At 44.5% G+C, this 14,287-nt stretch overlaps 1 protein-coding gene across 1 annotated transcript in view; it reads right to left on the bottom strand.

The window, feature by feature from the left end:
- Positions 1-992: 992 nt before the first annotated feature.
- Positions 993-14,287, bottom strand: part of LOC137536886 (zinc finger protein 208-like) — a 72,675-nt gene continuing 59,380 nt past the window's right edge. The window contains exon 12 of the mRNA XM_068259068.1: positions 993-4,697. Coding sequence (XP_068115169.1) covers positions 3,520-4,697 — 1,178 coding nt within the window. The 3' untranslated portion in view covers positions 993-3,519. The remainder of the gene's footprint in view (positions 4,698-14,287) is intronic.

Here is a 14,287-nt window from a genome sequence, read left to right as displayed (position 1 = left end):
GAGCGGCGGTGTGAAATTGTGTTATCGGGCATTTGCAGTCGTCCTTACTCCAGAATTCATCTTCGCCTCATCTGTATGATGCCCTCTAGTGACTCGTCACATTTTATGCGCCACAGCTGGGGATCATAGAGACCCCGGACAAACAAACGAGATGAATCCTGGAGGGAGGACGACTCTGCAAATGCCTGATAATACAATTTCACACCGCTCCGACGTGGGGGGCACATGTTAGCAGCAGCCCGTAGATGAATACAGCTCCAGCAGGGGACAGTTGAACACGTGGCGGGGGGGAAACATGCCGCAGCTTTACACAGGTCCAGCATGGGGGAGGGGGGGGCACATGTTAGCAGCAGCCCGTAGATGAATACAGCTCCAGCGGGGAACAGTTGAACACGTGGCGGGGGGAAACATGCCGCAGCTTTACACAGGTCCAGCATGGGGGGGCACATGCTAGCAGCAGCCCATAGATGAATACAGCGCTCCGGTGGGGGACAGCTGACCACATAGCTGGAAGGAGGACATCACATGCTGGCATAGACAGCACCACACACAGCTCCAGCTGGGACGGCACACACCACATGCAGCTCGGGTTGAGTGAAAAATCAATTGGAAATCAGATCAGACATGTTGGAAATAATCGATCTGTCAGTAAATTGCATTGTGTGTGTGTACCTAAGGCCTCTTGCACACTACATGTGATTCCAATTTGCTACTTTCACCCGATTTTACATGCAAAATTTTTAATCAGTACTGCATGCTGCATTTTTATTTTTATTTTGATAGCCTCCAGCGAAAATCAGAAATGCAAATCAGATTTGAATTGTGCAGGGGGCCTAAGGATTTGTGAACAATCGTTAAGAGTAACGGGGCTTTTGTATATGTAGAAAATGCTTCAGATCTTTGAGTTCAGCTCATGCAAAATGGGAGCAAAACCGAAAGTGCTGCGTTTTTTTTTTTTTTTTAGAAAAATATATATACACACACATTAGATGTTCCTTCTGCAAAGCAATTACCATGGTTTATTGTTCATTACATCTTATACTTGTAACAATTGTAATGTTTTTTTTGTCCCAATAATAAGATATGTGTAAGTAAAGTACAGTAACACAAGTTAGAGTATATTCTACATATATATATATAAACAAAAAAGGGACATTGGTTTCATTTTGACAAAACAGTGTTTTTGCATCAACAGCAAAATAAATGTGAGCAGCAATAGGGATGTCATGTGTGCCGTATACGGTTTATAACAGGTACAGTGTGCCGCCACATGAAACCCATATTATTTCTCACATCCCCTGTGTACATCACTTCTCACATCCCTTGTGTGAATATAATGTATTACAGGCACACTGTGCAGTCACATTACACACCTCACACCCCTATTACTTCTCACATCCCCTGTGTACATCACTTCTCACATCCCTTGTGTGAATATAATGTATTACAGGCACACTGTGCAGTCACATTACACACATCACACCCCTATTACTTCTCACATCCCCTGTGTACATCACTTCTCACATCCCTTGTGTGTATATAATGTATTACAGGCACACTGTGCAGTCACATTACACACATCACACCCCTATTACTTCTCACATCCCCTGTGTACATCACTTCTCACATCCCTTGTGTGTATAGAATGTATTACAGGCACACTGTGCAGTCACATTACACACATCACACCCCTATTACTTCTCACATCCCCTGTGTACATAGGCCTCGATTCATAAAAAGCAGTGCGATAAAAAAATCTGGGAGGGAAAATACCGCACTTTGTATTTTCCCGGTCTGTGTGCTAATTCATAAAGATTTTCCCAGCTGCCTTTGAAGGTCGGTAAATTACCGCAGCCCATTGAGCAGTGTGGCGATATCTCTCTTTTGCCCTGCACAGAAGACTCACACAGGCGGCTCTCTGCACAGATGACTCACACAGACTTTCCTTGCACAAATGACTCACACAGACGGCTCTCTGCACAGAAGACTCACACAGGCGGCTCTCTGCACAGATGACTCACACAGACTTTCCCTGCACAAATGACTCACACAGACGGCTCTCTGCACAAATGACTCATACAGACTTCAGCTCCCTGCACTTTGCATTGTTAACGCCTCACCAGAGGTGTCGGTAACTATCGTCAGGCTTACCGCTTGTTGAAGGCTTTATGAATTGTCATTTGCGGACAATTTACTGACGTGTTGGAGGTAACTACAGCCAAGTCGGTAATTTATCTCCCTGGTCGGTAATTGTAGCTTTTCATGCGGTAACAGCCTTTATGAATTTACACATTGCTAAGTGCTCAGGAAAGTTTGCTGTTTTCAGCATTACCGCATGCGGTAATGCTTTATGAATTGAGGCCATAGTGTGTTTATACCTTTATTACAGTTATACTATGCAGTCACGTTACACTCATCACACCCCTATCACTTCTCACATTCCCTGTGTACATAGTGTGTTGCAGTCATTCTGTGCATTCTCTTTACACACATCACAACCCTTTACAGTAAATTAAAAGCTTGCAAGGATGGGGCTGTCTTCCCCTATTGTGTATTGGAATTTTCTATACATTTTTATTATCATTCTACATTTGTCACTGTAAATTATATACCAATGATGATATCTTTGGCATACCATTGTCTGTATTATGTACCCCTTGTTTGTTTATTACTCAGTGCACATTGCCACTAAATATGTTGCCGCCTTATAAAATAATAATAATAATAATACTTCTCACATAGTGAGTATGAAACACATAATTAGAGGGACACTATGCAGTCACATTACACACATCACACCACTATTGCCTATTACTTCTCACATTCCTTGCATACATAGTGTGTTTATACTTTATTACAAGCATACTGTGCAGCCACATTACACACATCACACCACTATTAATTACCCTATTCCCCGTGTACATAGTGTGCCTATACCTCATTATAGGCATACTGTGCAGCCTCATTACACACATTACTGTCCATATTCCCTGTGTACATAGTGTCTTTACAACTTGCAGCCACAATATACACATCACACCCATATTACTTCTCACATTCCATGTGTACATAGTGTGTTTATACTTCATTACAGGCACACTGTGCAGTCACATGACACACCTATTACTTCTCACATTCCCTGTGTGCATAGTGTGTATGTTGTACCTCATTACATACATACTATGCAGCCACATTACACACATCACTAGTGATTGTATGTGAGCTAGCAGGAGGACTGTGGGTGGGCATGGCCCACAGTAAGTAAGAAAAGCCAGGAATTACAGTTGGAGGATGCCCCTCTGGAAGCACCAGGAATCAGGAATTCTTTATTTCGCCAAGCATGACTGGGTCATGCCCGGAATTGGGTTAGGCACAGTACCAAAAGATAAAGTAATTAAAAAGATGTCACCTACACCAGAAATATCACATTTGGGTGGTGGTAACTCCAGACTGATTTCAATCATATTTCTTCTTTCATAAAACAGTCAGTCCAGGAAAGATCACATGATGTACAGTACATCAGGAGTTATGTGTTCTCTGATGTTTAATTAAATTCCCTTTCCTTGTAAAACCTTTTCCACATTCCAGACATGGAAACGGACGTTCACCCGTATGACGTTTCTGGTGTGACTGAAGGTGTCCAATCTGCCTAAAACTTTTCCCACACTCGGAACACGAAAAAGACCGTTCGTCCGTGTGACATTTCTGGTGTTCATGAAGGATTGATTTCTGTTTGAAACATTTCCCGCACTCTAAACATGAAAAAGGACGGCTTTCGGAGTGAGTGTTCTGGTGTCTAAGAAAGTGTTCTTTCTGGCGGAAGCATTTCCCACACTCTGAACATGAAAAGGGACGCTCACCGGTGTGAATTCTCTGGTGTCTAAGAAGCTGAGCAAGCTCAATGAAACACTTCCCACATTCTGAACAGGAAAGTGCAAGCTCACCTTTGTGGCATCGCTGATGTCTAAAAAGACCTCCTTGGTGAGTAAAACATTTCCCACATTCTGAACAAGAAAAAGGACGCTCCCCTGTGTGATTTCTCTTGTGCTTCAGAAATGATGATTTCTGACTGAAATCTTTCCCACATTCTGGACAGGAAAAAGGACGCTCCCCTGTGTGAACTCTTTGATGTGTAAAAAGGACCCCCTTATCGCGGAAGCATTTCCCACACTCTGAACATGAAAAAGGCCGCTCTCCTGTGTGAACTCTTAGGTGCGTTCGAAGGCTTGCTTTCCTACAGAAACATTTCCCACATTCTGAACATGAGAAAGAGCGCTTGCCTGTGTGACTTTTCACATGCATAAGAAGGTGATCTCGCCTACTGAAACATTTCCCACACTCTGAACATGAAAATGGACGCTCCCCTGTGTGAACTCTCTGATGCAATTCCAGATATGATTTCCTTGTAAAGCACTTGTCACATTCAGAACATGCAAACTTCTTATTTTTCATTGATATAATAGCGTATGATGTAGCAGAAGAGGATTCCTGATCATTACACTGATCTGGTGACCTGTTTGCCCCGCCGATACTATTAGAAGGATCCGGTGATCTCTCCTCATGGTAAAGTCTGTGATGTGTATTTCCAGTAATGGGGTTTCCTACTGGAGAATATTGATTGACGCCATTATCTTCTGCATTATCATCTGGAGGTGAGAAAAGACGTCCCTCCGAGGTGTTCCTCACATCCTGTCCATCTATTTGGGAAATAATAATAGTTATAGAACAAACATTCATTCTCCTGTGTGCAGACAGAAGTCATGTATGTGGCTCTAGCAGTGAATAAGTATAAATTCCCAAACTTAAATTAGCGGAAATTTCACAAAATTACAGCCAAAATTTGATGTATTTTCCACATTTGCTTTGTCAATTTTCTGTTTCAATAAGTTTTATTGAGAAAAAACAAGCATATAAACAGCTTCAAACCAAATAAACAGAGGAACACCAAGAGCCCCAATAGTGTAGTATGTATTGACAAAGGGGATAATGACAAAGAGTAATAATAGTTATACTCACAAACATGGGTCACCAATAGGCAACCACTGTAAAGGCAGGTGGGGAGATTATCCTGACCCCACTCAGGAATAAGAAGTCGCTCTCTGTAGATAGTAGAAAAGGGTCGCAACCCTCCACCCAGGGTGGATACAATATTATGTAGGAGAGAACAGAGGTGCCAAAAGGATAAAAGGGGTTATAAAGGAGCTTAAAAGCCAAAAATTTGGTAATTAGACGAGGTAGTGGTGGACGAGTGTTGTTTGTTTTGCTAGATGCTGTAACTCCTTTTTCTATTGCCTGAGGAAGCGGGCGCTGACCCGTGAAACGCGTTGCTTTGTTTTATCTGGAGTTCTTTAATAAATAGACTGAATGTACAGTCGTGTTGTGTCTGCTTGGAGGAGGTAAGTCCAACACTGCCTCTTCTAATTACCAAGTTTTTGGTTTTTAAGTTCCTTTATGACCCCTTTTATCCTTTTGGCGCCTCTGTTCTCTCCGATATAAGCTTCAAACCAAAGCTCAACCATTTAAGGACAACGCTAATTAAAATAAATTTTTCAATACACCGACATCGCTTTCATCACTCCTGACGATCTCGCCGCTGTCTCCCCACCGCAGCTCACTCGCTCTACCAACTCTATAAAGGCAGAGACCTGTGAGTGGGTCAGGAGCCAATTTCATTGGCTCCTGACTCTGTCTATCAACATAAACTCCTCCCATTGGCTTACATTGATAGACAGGGACAGGAGCCAATGAAAGCGGCTCCTGACTGGCTCACAGAAACTCTGCTGTCATAGAGACGGCAGAGTGGGTGGCTGAGGATCCTGGCATGCGGCGTGGACAGCGGTTGCGGCGGGTATTTGCGGCAATTCATTGTTTCCGACGTGTCTGGTACCAGCAGTCTCTGGTCTTTAAGGGGGCAGAGGCCACTGGTACTTAACTTAAACACTTGAGTTAGAATAACTTCAATTACAGCATAATGTGGCATACAGGTAAGGCAAACAACAGTTCCTTCAATAGCCTAAAATAGATCCACAGATCTAACAGACTGGAATAGTTGTAGTAGAAGAGACAAAAGGCTGGCTGGCACACAATGCTGGCTAATGCACAACAACCTGTTGCCGGGACAATAATGTGCTTCCAGCAGATCAGTGATCAATCAGCAACAATAGGACAAACAACGCTGGGCACCAGAATGTCTGCTTCCAGGATTTATTCAACAGGTTGCACACCAATTTACAGGCAATCAGACAAGGAGCTGGTCTTACAGCTTAAAAAATAGAAAAAGAAGACCGAGAGCCCAAAATAGTGTAGTATTTGTGTGGTTCACAAAGGATGTTATAAAGCTAATAAGAAGTATACTCAAAACCGTAGGTTACCACACAGGCAACCACTATCAAAGCAGGTGGGGAGACTTAGAACCTGACCCCACTTAGGTTTAAGACCTAAGAGATAACTCTCTGTAGATAGAAGAAAGGGAGAACACCCCTCCACCAAGGGTGGACTACACTAGACTATATGCAGATATTTGAGCAGAGGCACCATAAAAAGGATAAAAACTTCTAAAAACCATTTAAAAGGGGGAAGCTATGGTGGACTTACCTCCCTTGTAGATCAACAGGCATTAGACCATTATTTCAATTAAAAAATAACATTTATGGGCATTTGGCTGTGGCACAGACTCTTGTTTGAGTTCTCCATTATTTGCCTGATGAAGCGGGATTGTTACCTGCGAAACGTGTTGCATTGTGGAGCTTCTAATAAATGTTATTTTTGAATTTAAATAACAGGCTAATGTCTGTTAATCTACAAGGGGGTAAGTCCACCATAGCTTCCCCCTTTTAAATGGTTTTTAGGCATTTTCATCCTTTTTTTTGGTGCCTCTGTTCAAATATCTGCATATGGTCTTACAGCTGTTTCACAGGCTAAACGGTTTCCTCGAAGGGTACACGATGCTGGCTAATGCACAGCAACACGTTGCTGGGACAATAATGAGCTTCCAGCAGATCTGTGGTCTCTGAGGAAGCGGTTTATCCCGCGAAACAGCCGTAAGTCCAGCTCCTTGTCTGATTGCCTGTAAATTGGTGTGCAACCTGTTGAATAAATTCTGGAAGCAGACATTCTGGTGCCCAGCGCTGTTTGTCCTATTGTTGCCAATAGACAGGAATAGGCAGTGAGAAACCATAATGAAAACAAGTGTGCAGACTCAAGAGGATAAGGTCATCTGTCCAAATTCAAACACATAATGCAAGCAAAAAAAAAAATGTGGAAGTATCAACTTCTTGAAGCCCCCTTCAATCAACCCCTAGAAGCAAACAGCAAAAAGGAAAAGAAAGACATGGGCTTCAATTCATCAAGCATTACCGCATACAGTAATGCTGAAAACAGCTGACTTTACCAAGCACTTAGGAAAATGTCAATTCATCAAGGCTGTTACTGCATGAAAAGCTGAAAATACAGAGCAGTCAGTAAATGTCAATTCATCAAGGTTACAGCATTCGGTAACACATAAAAATGTGTTCGATCATTACTGGCTGTTCTGCGATAACCAGCTTCGAATATCCCTCTGACTGACAGCTACAGAGAGCCAATAGGGACAGTTCTCTCTCTCTCTCTCCTGCAAGCCCGTCTCCTCCATGGTAGGAAGTGAACAATTGAGGGAGGGTCTGGTTTTCCTACCCCCCAGGCAGCGAGCAGAGAGAAAAGGACAAAAGATGTTTTTCTGCCTCCCTTCGGTAACGTAACCCCTTAAGTGCCTGTTTGTATATGTGGAGATGCTAGTGGGAGCTGGTGGGAAAATGACCAAAGCAGGGCATGCGTAATGTTTCTTGGCAATTAATCTAAGCTGTGGCAATTGAATAAATTGTTAAGACTAATGGGACAAATTCAGAGCAGATTCAGAGCGAGCAGAGGCAGTATAACATGCACATCTAAAGGGATGTCGGGGTTGCCTCTTTCTATTGTAATGCCCTCACTTTGGTAAATTACCAAACATCTACGACACCTGTGAAAATATTGATAAATTAGCACACACAAGTCTAAAATACTGAATGCGGTATTTTAGCGACTTGTTTTTTGTTATCGAACAGCCTTTGATGAATTGAAGCCATAGTAATAAAAACAAACCCTTAGGGCCAATTTTCACACCAAATTTGTTATGTACTGTATATCATGGATCCGATCAGGCTCGGCTTTTTTCTCACTGGAGCCAAAGTGGGTCCGTGCTAGTGGGCATGCGCAAGCCATAAACAAGTGGCTTTTCAGGGGTCCCAGCGCTAGAACAGGCCGGTGGTGGGAGACGGGTGAACCCTCTCCAGGATCCAGAGGGGAGTACCCCATAAGGGCAATATTTTTTTCCCTACAGGTACACGATAAAACCAATGCAATGTTGGATTTAACTCTCTCCCAACCGCCTAACGCCAATCAGTGGCGGGAGGGTGGCAGCCCCAGGACAAGCTAACGCCGACTGGGATCAAGTCCTAGCCGATGTGCGCAAAATCCCGCTTGAGTGACGGACCTCCGCTCCATCAACAGTCTGCCAGCGACGATCACCACTAGCAGAGTGAAACGGAAGCAAACGGTCATTTGTTTTCGTTGTACAGTGCTGCAATCTACTGCAGCACTGTACTAGGGACAGCGAAGTTACTCGGCTGTCCACTGGAGTGACCCACAGAGCAATCGCTCTCATAGGGGAGGGGGGGGGGGAGCTTGTGGTCCTTAACCTCTTTGTCCACAGCTACAGTATATCTACGTCAGCTGTGGCACCCGGGACCCGGCTATTCAGCATCACAGGGCTGCATGCAGAGCAGGGATCGAAGGCTCGGGCCGCAGGCTGATCGCTGGAACGAGATAAGGTGTCAGGCTGCTTTCTGATAATTTTTTATAGCGATCTGGCCACCGAGGGCGCTGCCTGGGTGGGGGGTGGTGGATCTGGCTGGCCCTTATGGGGGTGTGTGGACCCCTGGTGGGGGGTAAAATGTGCAGCTGTGGGGGGGGGGGGTTAAGTAAGAGGGGACACATATTTTAAAGTGTAACATTTTATACTGGGGGCAGATCTGGCTATAATGGGGGTGGTGGTGGGGGGGGGGGCTAATCCTGGGTGCACTTGCTTATAATGGGGGACCACTATTCCTGGGGACACATTTGGTTATAATGAGGGGCAGCAATCCTGGGGACACATCTGTCTATCTACACTGGGAGGTGCCAAACACAGAAGACACATCGGGCTATACTGGGGGTGACTGATATTGGGGACACATCTGGCTATACAGGGGGGGTCTGATACTCGGGACACATTTTGCTATCTATACTGGGGGACATAATACTGGTGACATGTTTTTATCTCCTGTGCCACTTTTTATTTTTAAACTGGAATTGATAAAAACTGAGAAAAAAATGATTTTTTTTTCCATTGTCCCCCTCCTTTTTCCATTAAAATGCATAGAAAACTTTTTTGGTCTAGGGACAAAATACCCGCCAATAAAAGTCTAGTTTGTCCTGAAAAAAATGATACCTAGATCATTTAGGTGTTGTGAGTAGGTATAAAGTTAAGGCTAATTGAATAGGGACATAGCTAAAACTTCAAAAACTGCTCTGGTCAATAAGGGGAAAACAAGGTCTGGATGCGAAGCGGTTAAGTGATTAAAAAGCTTCAGTCTCATTAAAGAGGAACTGTACTAAAAATAACATAATGAATACAATTGCCCTTTTTTACAGTAGTAATTTACAAATTATTTAGTCAGTGTTTGACCACTGTAAAATCTATCCTAGCCCCGGGGCTGTTTCCGATCTATTTGGCACCCCAGGCAGTCCATCCTGTCACTCCCCCAAATATTAACAATAAGCTATTAATACAGGGCAATCAGGCAGGCTTTTATTACATCACTTTTAGTAGAAGGTAGGTAGTGATCACTATATTCTAGTGGTAGGCTGATGTGATAGTTAGATGCTTGTGGAGGGTAGGTAGTGATAGGTAAATTTAGTGGTTAGTTAGAGGAGTGGCATATGCTCTCCTCTCCTTGAGAAAGCGGACGGAAATCCGCGGAACTAGTGGGACCTATTGTGAGGGGAACCTCTGCCTGCCTTGCCTCATTGCGCTCCCATTCATTCATACCTGGTCTAAGTATATATTTTCTCAGCACCTTTTTTTTTTCCCTTTGCACTCTATCTATAGGTTGCTCCACTAATGAATTAGGTTGTTATCACAATAGTTATTTCATATGTAATATATGTCATATGGTGTTTGTTTACATGCTAATGCACTGCACTTTAGACTGAACACGGGTTCCTCCACTTCAAGGGCTTGAAACAAGCCCTGAGTGGAGATAGATGTATTAAAGAGACACTGAAGCGAGACTAAATCTCGCTTCAGCTCTCATATATAGCAGGGGCATGTGTGCCCCTGCTAAAGCGCCGCTATCCCGCGGCTTAACGGGGGTCCCATCACCCCCAACCCACCCCCCGCAAAAGTTGGTCGCAGACTTGGTCGCTAAATTTTTCTTCCTGGAGGCAAGGGCTAACGGCTGCAGCCCTGCCTCCCAGCGCGTCTATCAGACGCGCATCGCCGCCTCTCCCCCGCCCCTCTCAGTGAAGGAAGACTGAGAGTGGCGGGGGACACGCGGAGATACGCGTCTAACAGACGAGCGTGGGGCAGGGCTGCGGCGGTTAGCCCTGCCCCAATGCGTAAACGCTCCCCCGCATTACGGAGGGGATTTGGGGGGACAGGGACCCCCGTTAAGCCGCGGGATAGCGGCGTTTTAGCAGGGGCACACATGCCCCTGCTAGCTATGAGGTCTGAAGCGAGATCTATTCTTGCTTCAGACTCTCTTTAATTGATTGCAATACCTGTGTGGGGAAGTGCAATATGGATCAGAGGTTGAGGCTGTGCTATTATGTGTTTTTAATTTTTTGGATTGGTATAGCTATAGTATACATATGTGGATTGATTTACCCCCCTTCTTATTTATATATTGTAGATGATCTATACGTTGGGGCTTTTTTTCAATTTGTATAAATAAAGATTTATTTGTGATCAGATAAAGTATTAGCTGAGTGGTGCTTTACTAGAGGGCCTCTTTTCTCTTTGCTTTTGGAATATTCGAGAAACAGGATAATAAAGATTGGTAGATTCTAGTGGCAGGCTGGTAGTGATTTGTAGATTCTAGTGGCAGGCTGGTAATGATTTGTAGATTCTAGTGGGAGGCTGGTAGTGATTGGTAGATTATAGTGGGAGGCTGGTAGTGATTGGTAGATTCTAGTGGCAGGCTGGTAGTGATTAGTAGATTCTAGTGGCAGGCTGGTAGTGATTAGTAGATTCTAGTGGCAAGCTGGTAGTGATTAGTAGATTCTAGTGGCAGGCTGGTATGATTAGTAGATTCTAGTGGCAGGCTGGTAGTGATTTGTAGATTCTAGTGGGAGGCTGGTAGTGATTAGTAGATTCTAGTGGGAGGCTGGTAGTGATTGGTAGATTCCAGTGGCAGGCTGGTAGTGATGGATAGATTCTAGTGGGAGGCTGGTAGTGATTGGTAGATTCTAGTGGCAGGCTGGTAATGATTTGTAGATTCTAGTGGCAAGCTGGTAGTGATTAGTAGATTCTAGTGGCAGGCTGGTAATGATTTGTAGATTCTAGTGGCAGGCTGGTAGTGATTAGTAGATTCTAGTGGCAGGCTGGTAATGATGGATAGAGTCTAGTGGCAGGCTGGTAGTGTTTGGTAGATTCTAGTGGCAGGCTGGTAGTGATTAGTAGATTCTAGTGGGAGGCTGGTAATGATTTGTAGATTCTAGTGGCAAGCTGGTAGTGATAAGTAGATTCTAGTGGCAGGCTGGTATGATTAGTAGATTCTAGTGGCAGGCTGGTAGTGATTTGTAGATTCTAGTGGCAGGCTGGTATGATTTGTAGATTTTAGTGGCAGGCTGGTAATGATTTGTAGATTCTAGTGGCAGGCTGGTAGTGATTTGTAGATTCTAGTGGCAGGCTGGTAGTGATGGATAGAGTCTAGTGACAGGCTGGTAATGATTTGTAGATTCTAGTGGCAGGCTGGTAGTGTTTGGTAGATTCTAGTGGCAGGCTGGTAGTGATTAGTAGATTCTAGTGGGAGGCTGGTAGTAATTAGTAGATTCTAGTGGCAGGCTGGTAGTGATTAGTAGATTCTAGTGGCAGGCTGGTAATGATTTGTAGATTCTAGTGGGAGGCTGGTAATGATTTGTAGATTCTAGTGGCAGGCTGGTAATGATTTGTAGATTCTAGTGGCAAGCTGGTAATGATTTGTAGATTCTAGTGGCAGGCTGGTAGTGATTTGTAGATTCTAGTGGCAGGCTGGTAGTGATGGATAGAGTCTAGTGGCAGGCTGGTAATGATTTGTAGATTCTAGTGGCAGGCTGGTAGTGATGGATAGAGTCTAGTGGCAGGCTAGTAGTGTTTGGTAGATTCTAGTGGCAGGCTGGTAGTGATTAGTAGATTCTAGTGGGAGGCTGGTAGTGATTAGTAGATTCTAGTGGCAGGCTGGTAATGATTTGTAGATTCTAGTGGGAGGCTGGTAGTGATTGGTAGATTATAGTGGGAGGCTGGTAGTGATTGGTAGATTCTAGTAGCAGGCTGGTAGTGATTTGTAGATTCCAGTGGCAGGCTGGTAGTGATGGATAGATTCTAGTGGCAGGCTGGTAGTGATTGGTAGAATCTAGTGGCAGGCTGGTAATGATTTGTAGATTCTAGTGGCAGGCTGGTAATGATTTGTAGATTCTAGTGGCAAGCTGGTAGTGATTAGTAGATTCTAGTGGGAGGCTGGTAAAGATTAGATCCTAGTGGGAGGCTGGTAATGACTTGTAGATTCTAGTGGCAGGCTGGTAATGATTTGTAGATTATAGTGGCAGGCTGGTAATGATTTGTAGATTATAGTGGCAGGCTGGTAATGATTTGTAGATTCTAGTGGCAGGCTGGTAGTGATTAGTAGATTCTAGTGGGAGGCTGGTAGTGATTGGTAGATTATAGTGGGAGGCTGGTAGTGATTGGTAGATTCTAGCGGCAGGCTGGTAGTGATTAGTAGATTCTAGTGGCAGGCTGGTAATGATTGGTAGATTCTAGTGGCAGGCTGGTAATGATTTGTAGATTCTAGTGGCAGGCTGGTAGTGATTGGTAGATTCTAGTGGCAGGCTGGTAATGATTCGTAGATTCTAGTGGGAGGCTGGTAATGATTTGTAGATTCTAGTGGCAGGCTGGTAGTGATTTGTAGATTCTAGTGGCAGGCTGGTAGTGATTTGTAGATTCTAGTGGCAGGCTGGTAGTGATGGATAGATTCTAGTGGCAGGCTGGTATGATTGATAGATTCTAGTGGCAGGCTGGAAGTTATAATTAGATTAGGGTCAGGCAAGTATTGATAGTTAGGCAGGTAGTAGATAACAAGAACTGATAAATACTGGGCTGCCAAGTAGTGACAGTGTTCTCCACAGGCTCTTTTAGCCAGGTGCTCCACCCGGCTACTGTTGGGGAGCACCCGGCTGTTATCAGATCACCTCCTTCCTATGCTGTAAGTAGAGTTGGCCAGAGAAGTGCCGGCCCTGCACTTTCTCATCGGGCCCCACCTGGCTACCTTTTTTACGTCACCCAGCTGGAAAAAGATTGTGGTGAGAACCCTGTAATGGGTAACAGACAAGTGGTAGGAGCCAAGAAGCAGTGGGTGTTAAGTTGCAGATGGTGACACCAACAGTGGCTGCTATGCAGCAGTGTGTGCTGAGTTACAGTGGGCAAAAAATTCTAGTGGATACTAAGCAACAGTGAGTGCTAAACAACAGTGGTTGACAAGTTAAAACTGGTGTAAAGCATCAAGGGTTGCAAAATTACAGTGCATAACAAATTGTAGTTGGTGCTAATAGCAGTGAGTGCCAAGTTGCAGCAGGTGTGCAGATGGTGCCAATTCCTACTATGCTCCACCCTCCCTTTTCTTGCTAACAGGACACACCTCCCTCCTCTCCTCCCCATGGGTATAGCACACATTTCTGTTATGTATCGCTTGTTCCCTTCCCACTCACAATATCCCCTCCAAATACACACTGTGATCACCCAAACCTCCCACTCTGTTGCAGCTGGAGCCCATTTTTCCTCCCTGCTTCCTTCACCCCACATACTGTAGAACTCACTAATCTGTGCTTGTGGGCGTCAGGAGAGGAGCAGCAGCACTCAGGCAGGGGTCACACTTGTGTCTGCGGAATACAGCAGCTTTCCCCCACGCATTAATCTGAGGTGTCTGCTGACCTCAGGCCATCGACAGCTGGCTGTTGGCAATAGGGAATTGCATTTCCC

Source organism: Hyperolius riggenbachi, chromosome 10 (assembly GCF_040937935.1).
Source record: "Hyperolius riggenbachi isolate aHypRig1 chromosome 10, aHypRig1.pri, whole genome shotgun sequence".
Lineage (NCBI taxonomy): Eukaryota > Metazoa > Chordata > Amphibia > Anura > Hyperoliidae > Hyperolius > Hyperolius riggenbachi.
Note: the sequence above shows the minus strand (reverse complement) of the source record. Positions and strands in the feature narration are given on the sequence as shown.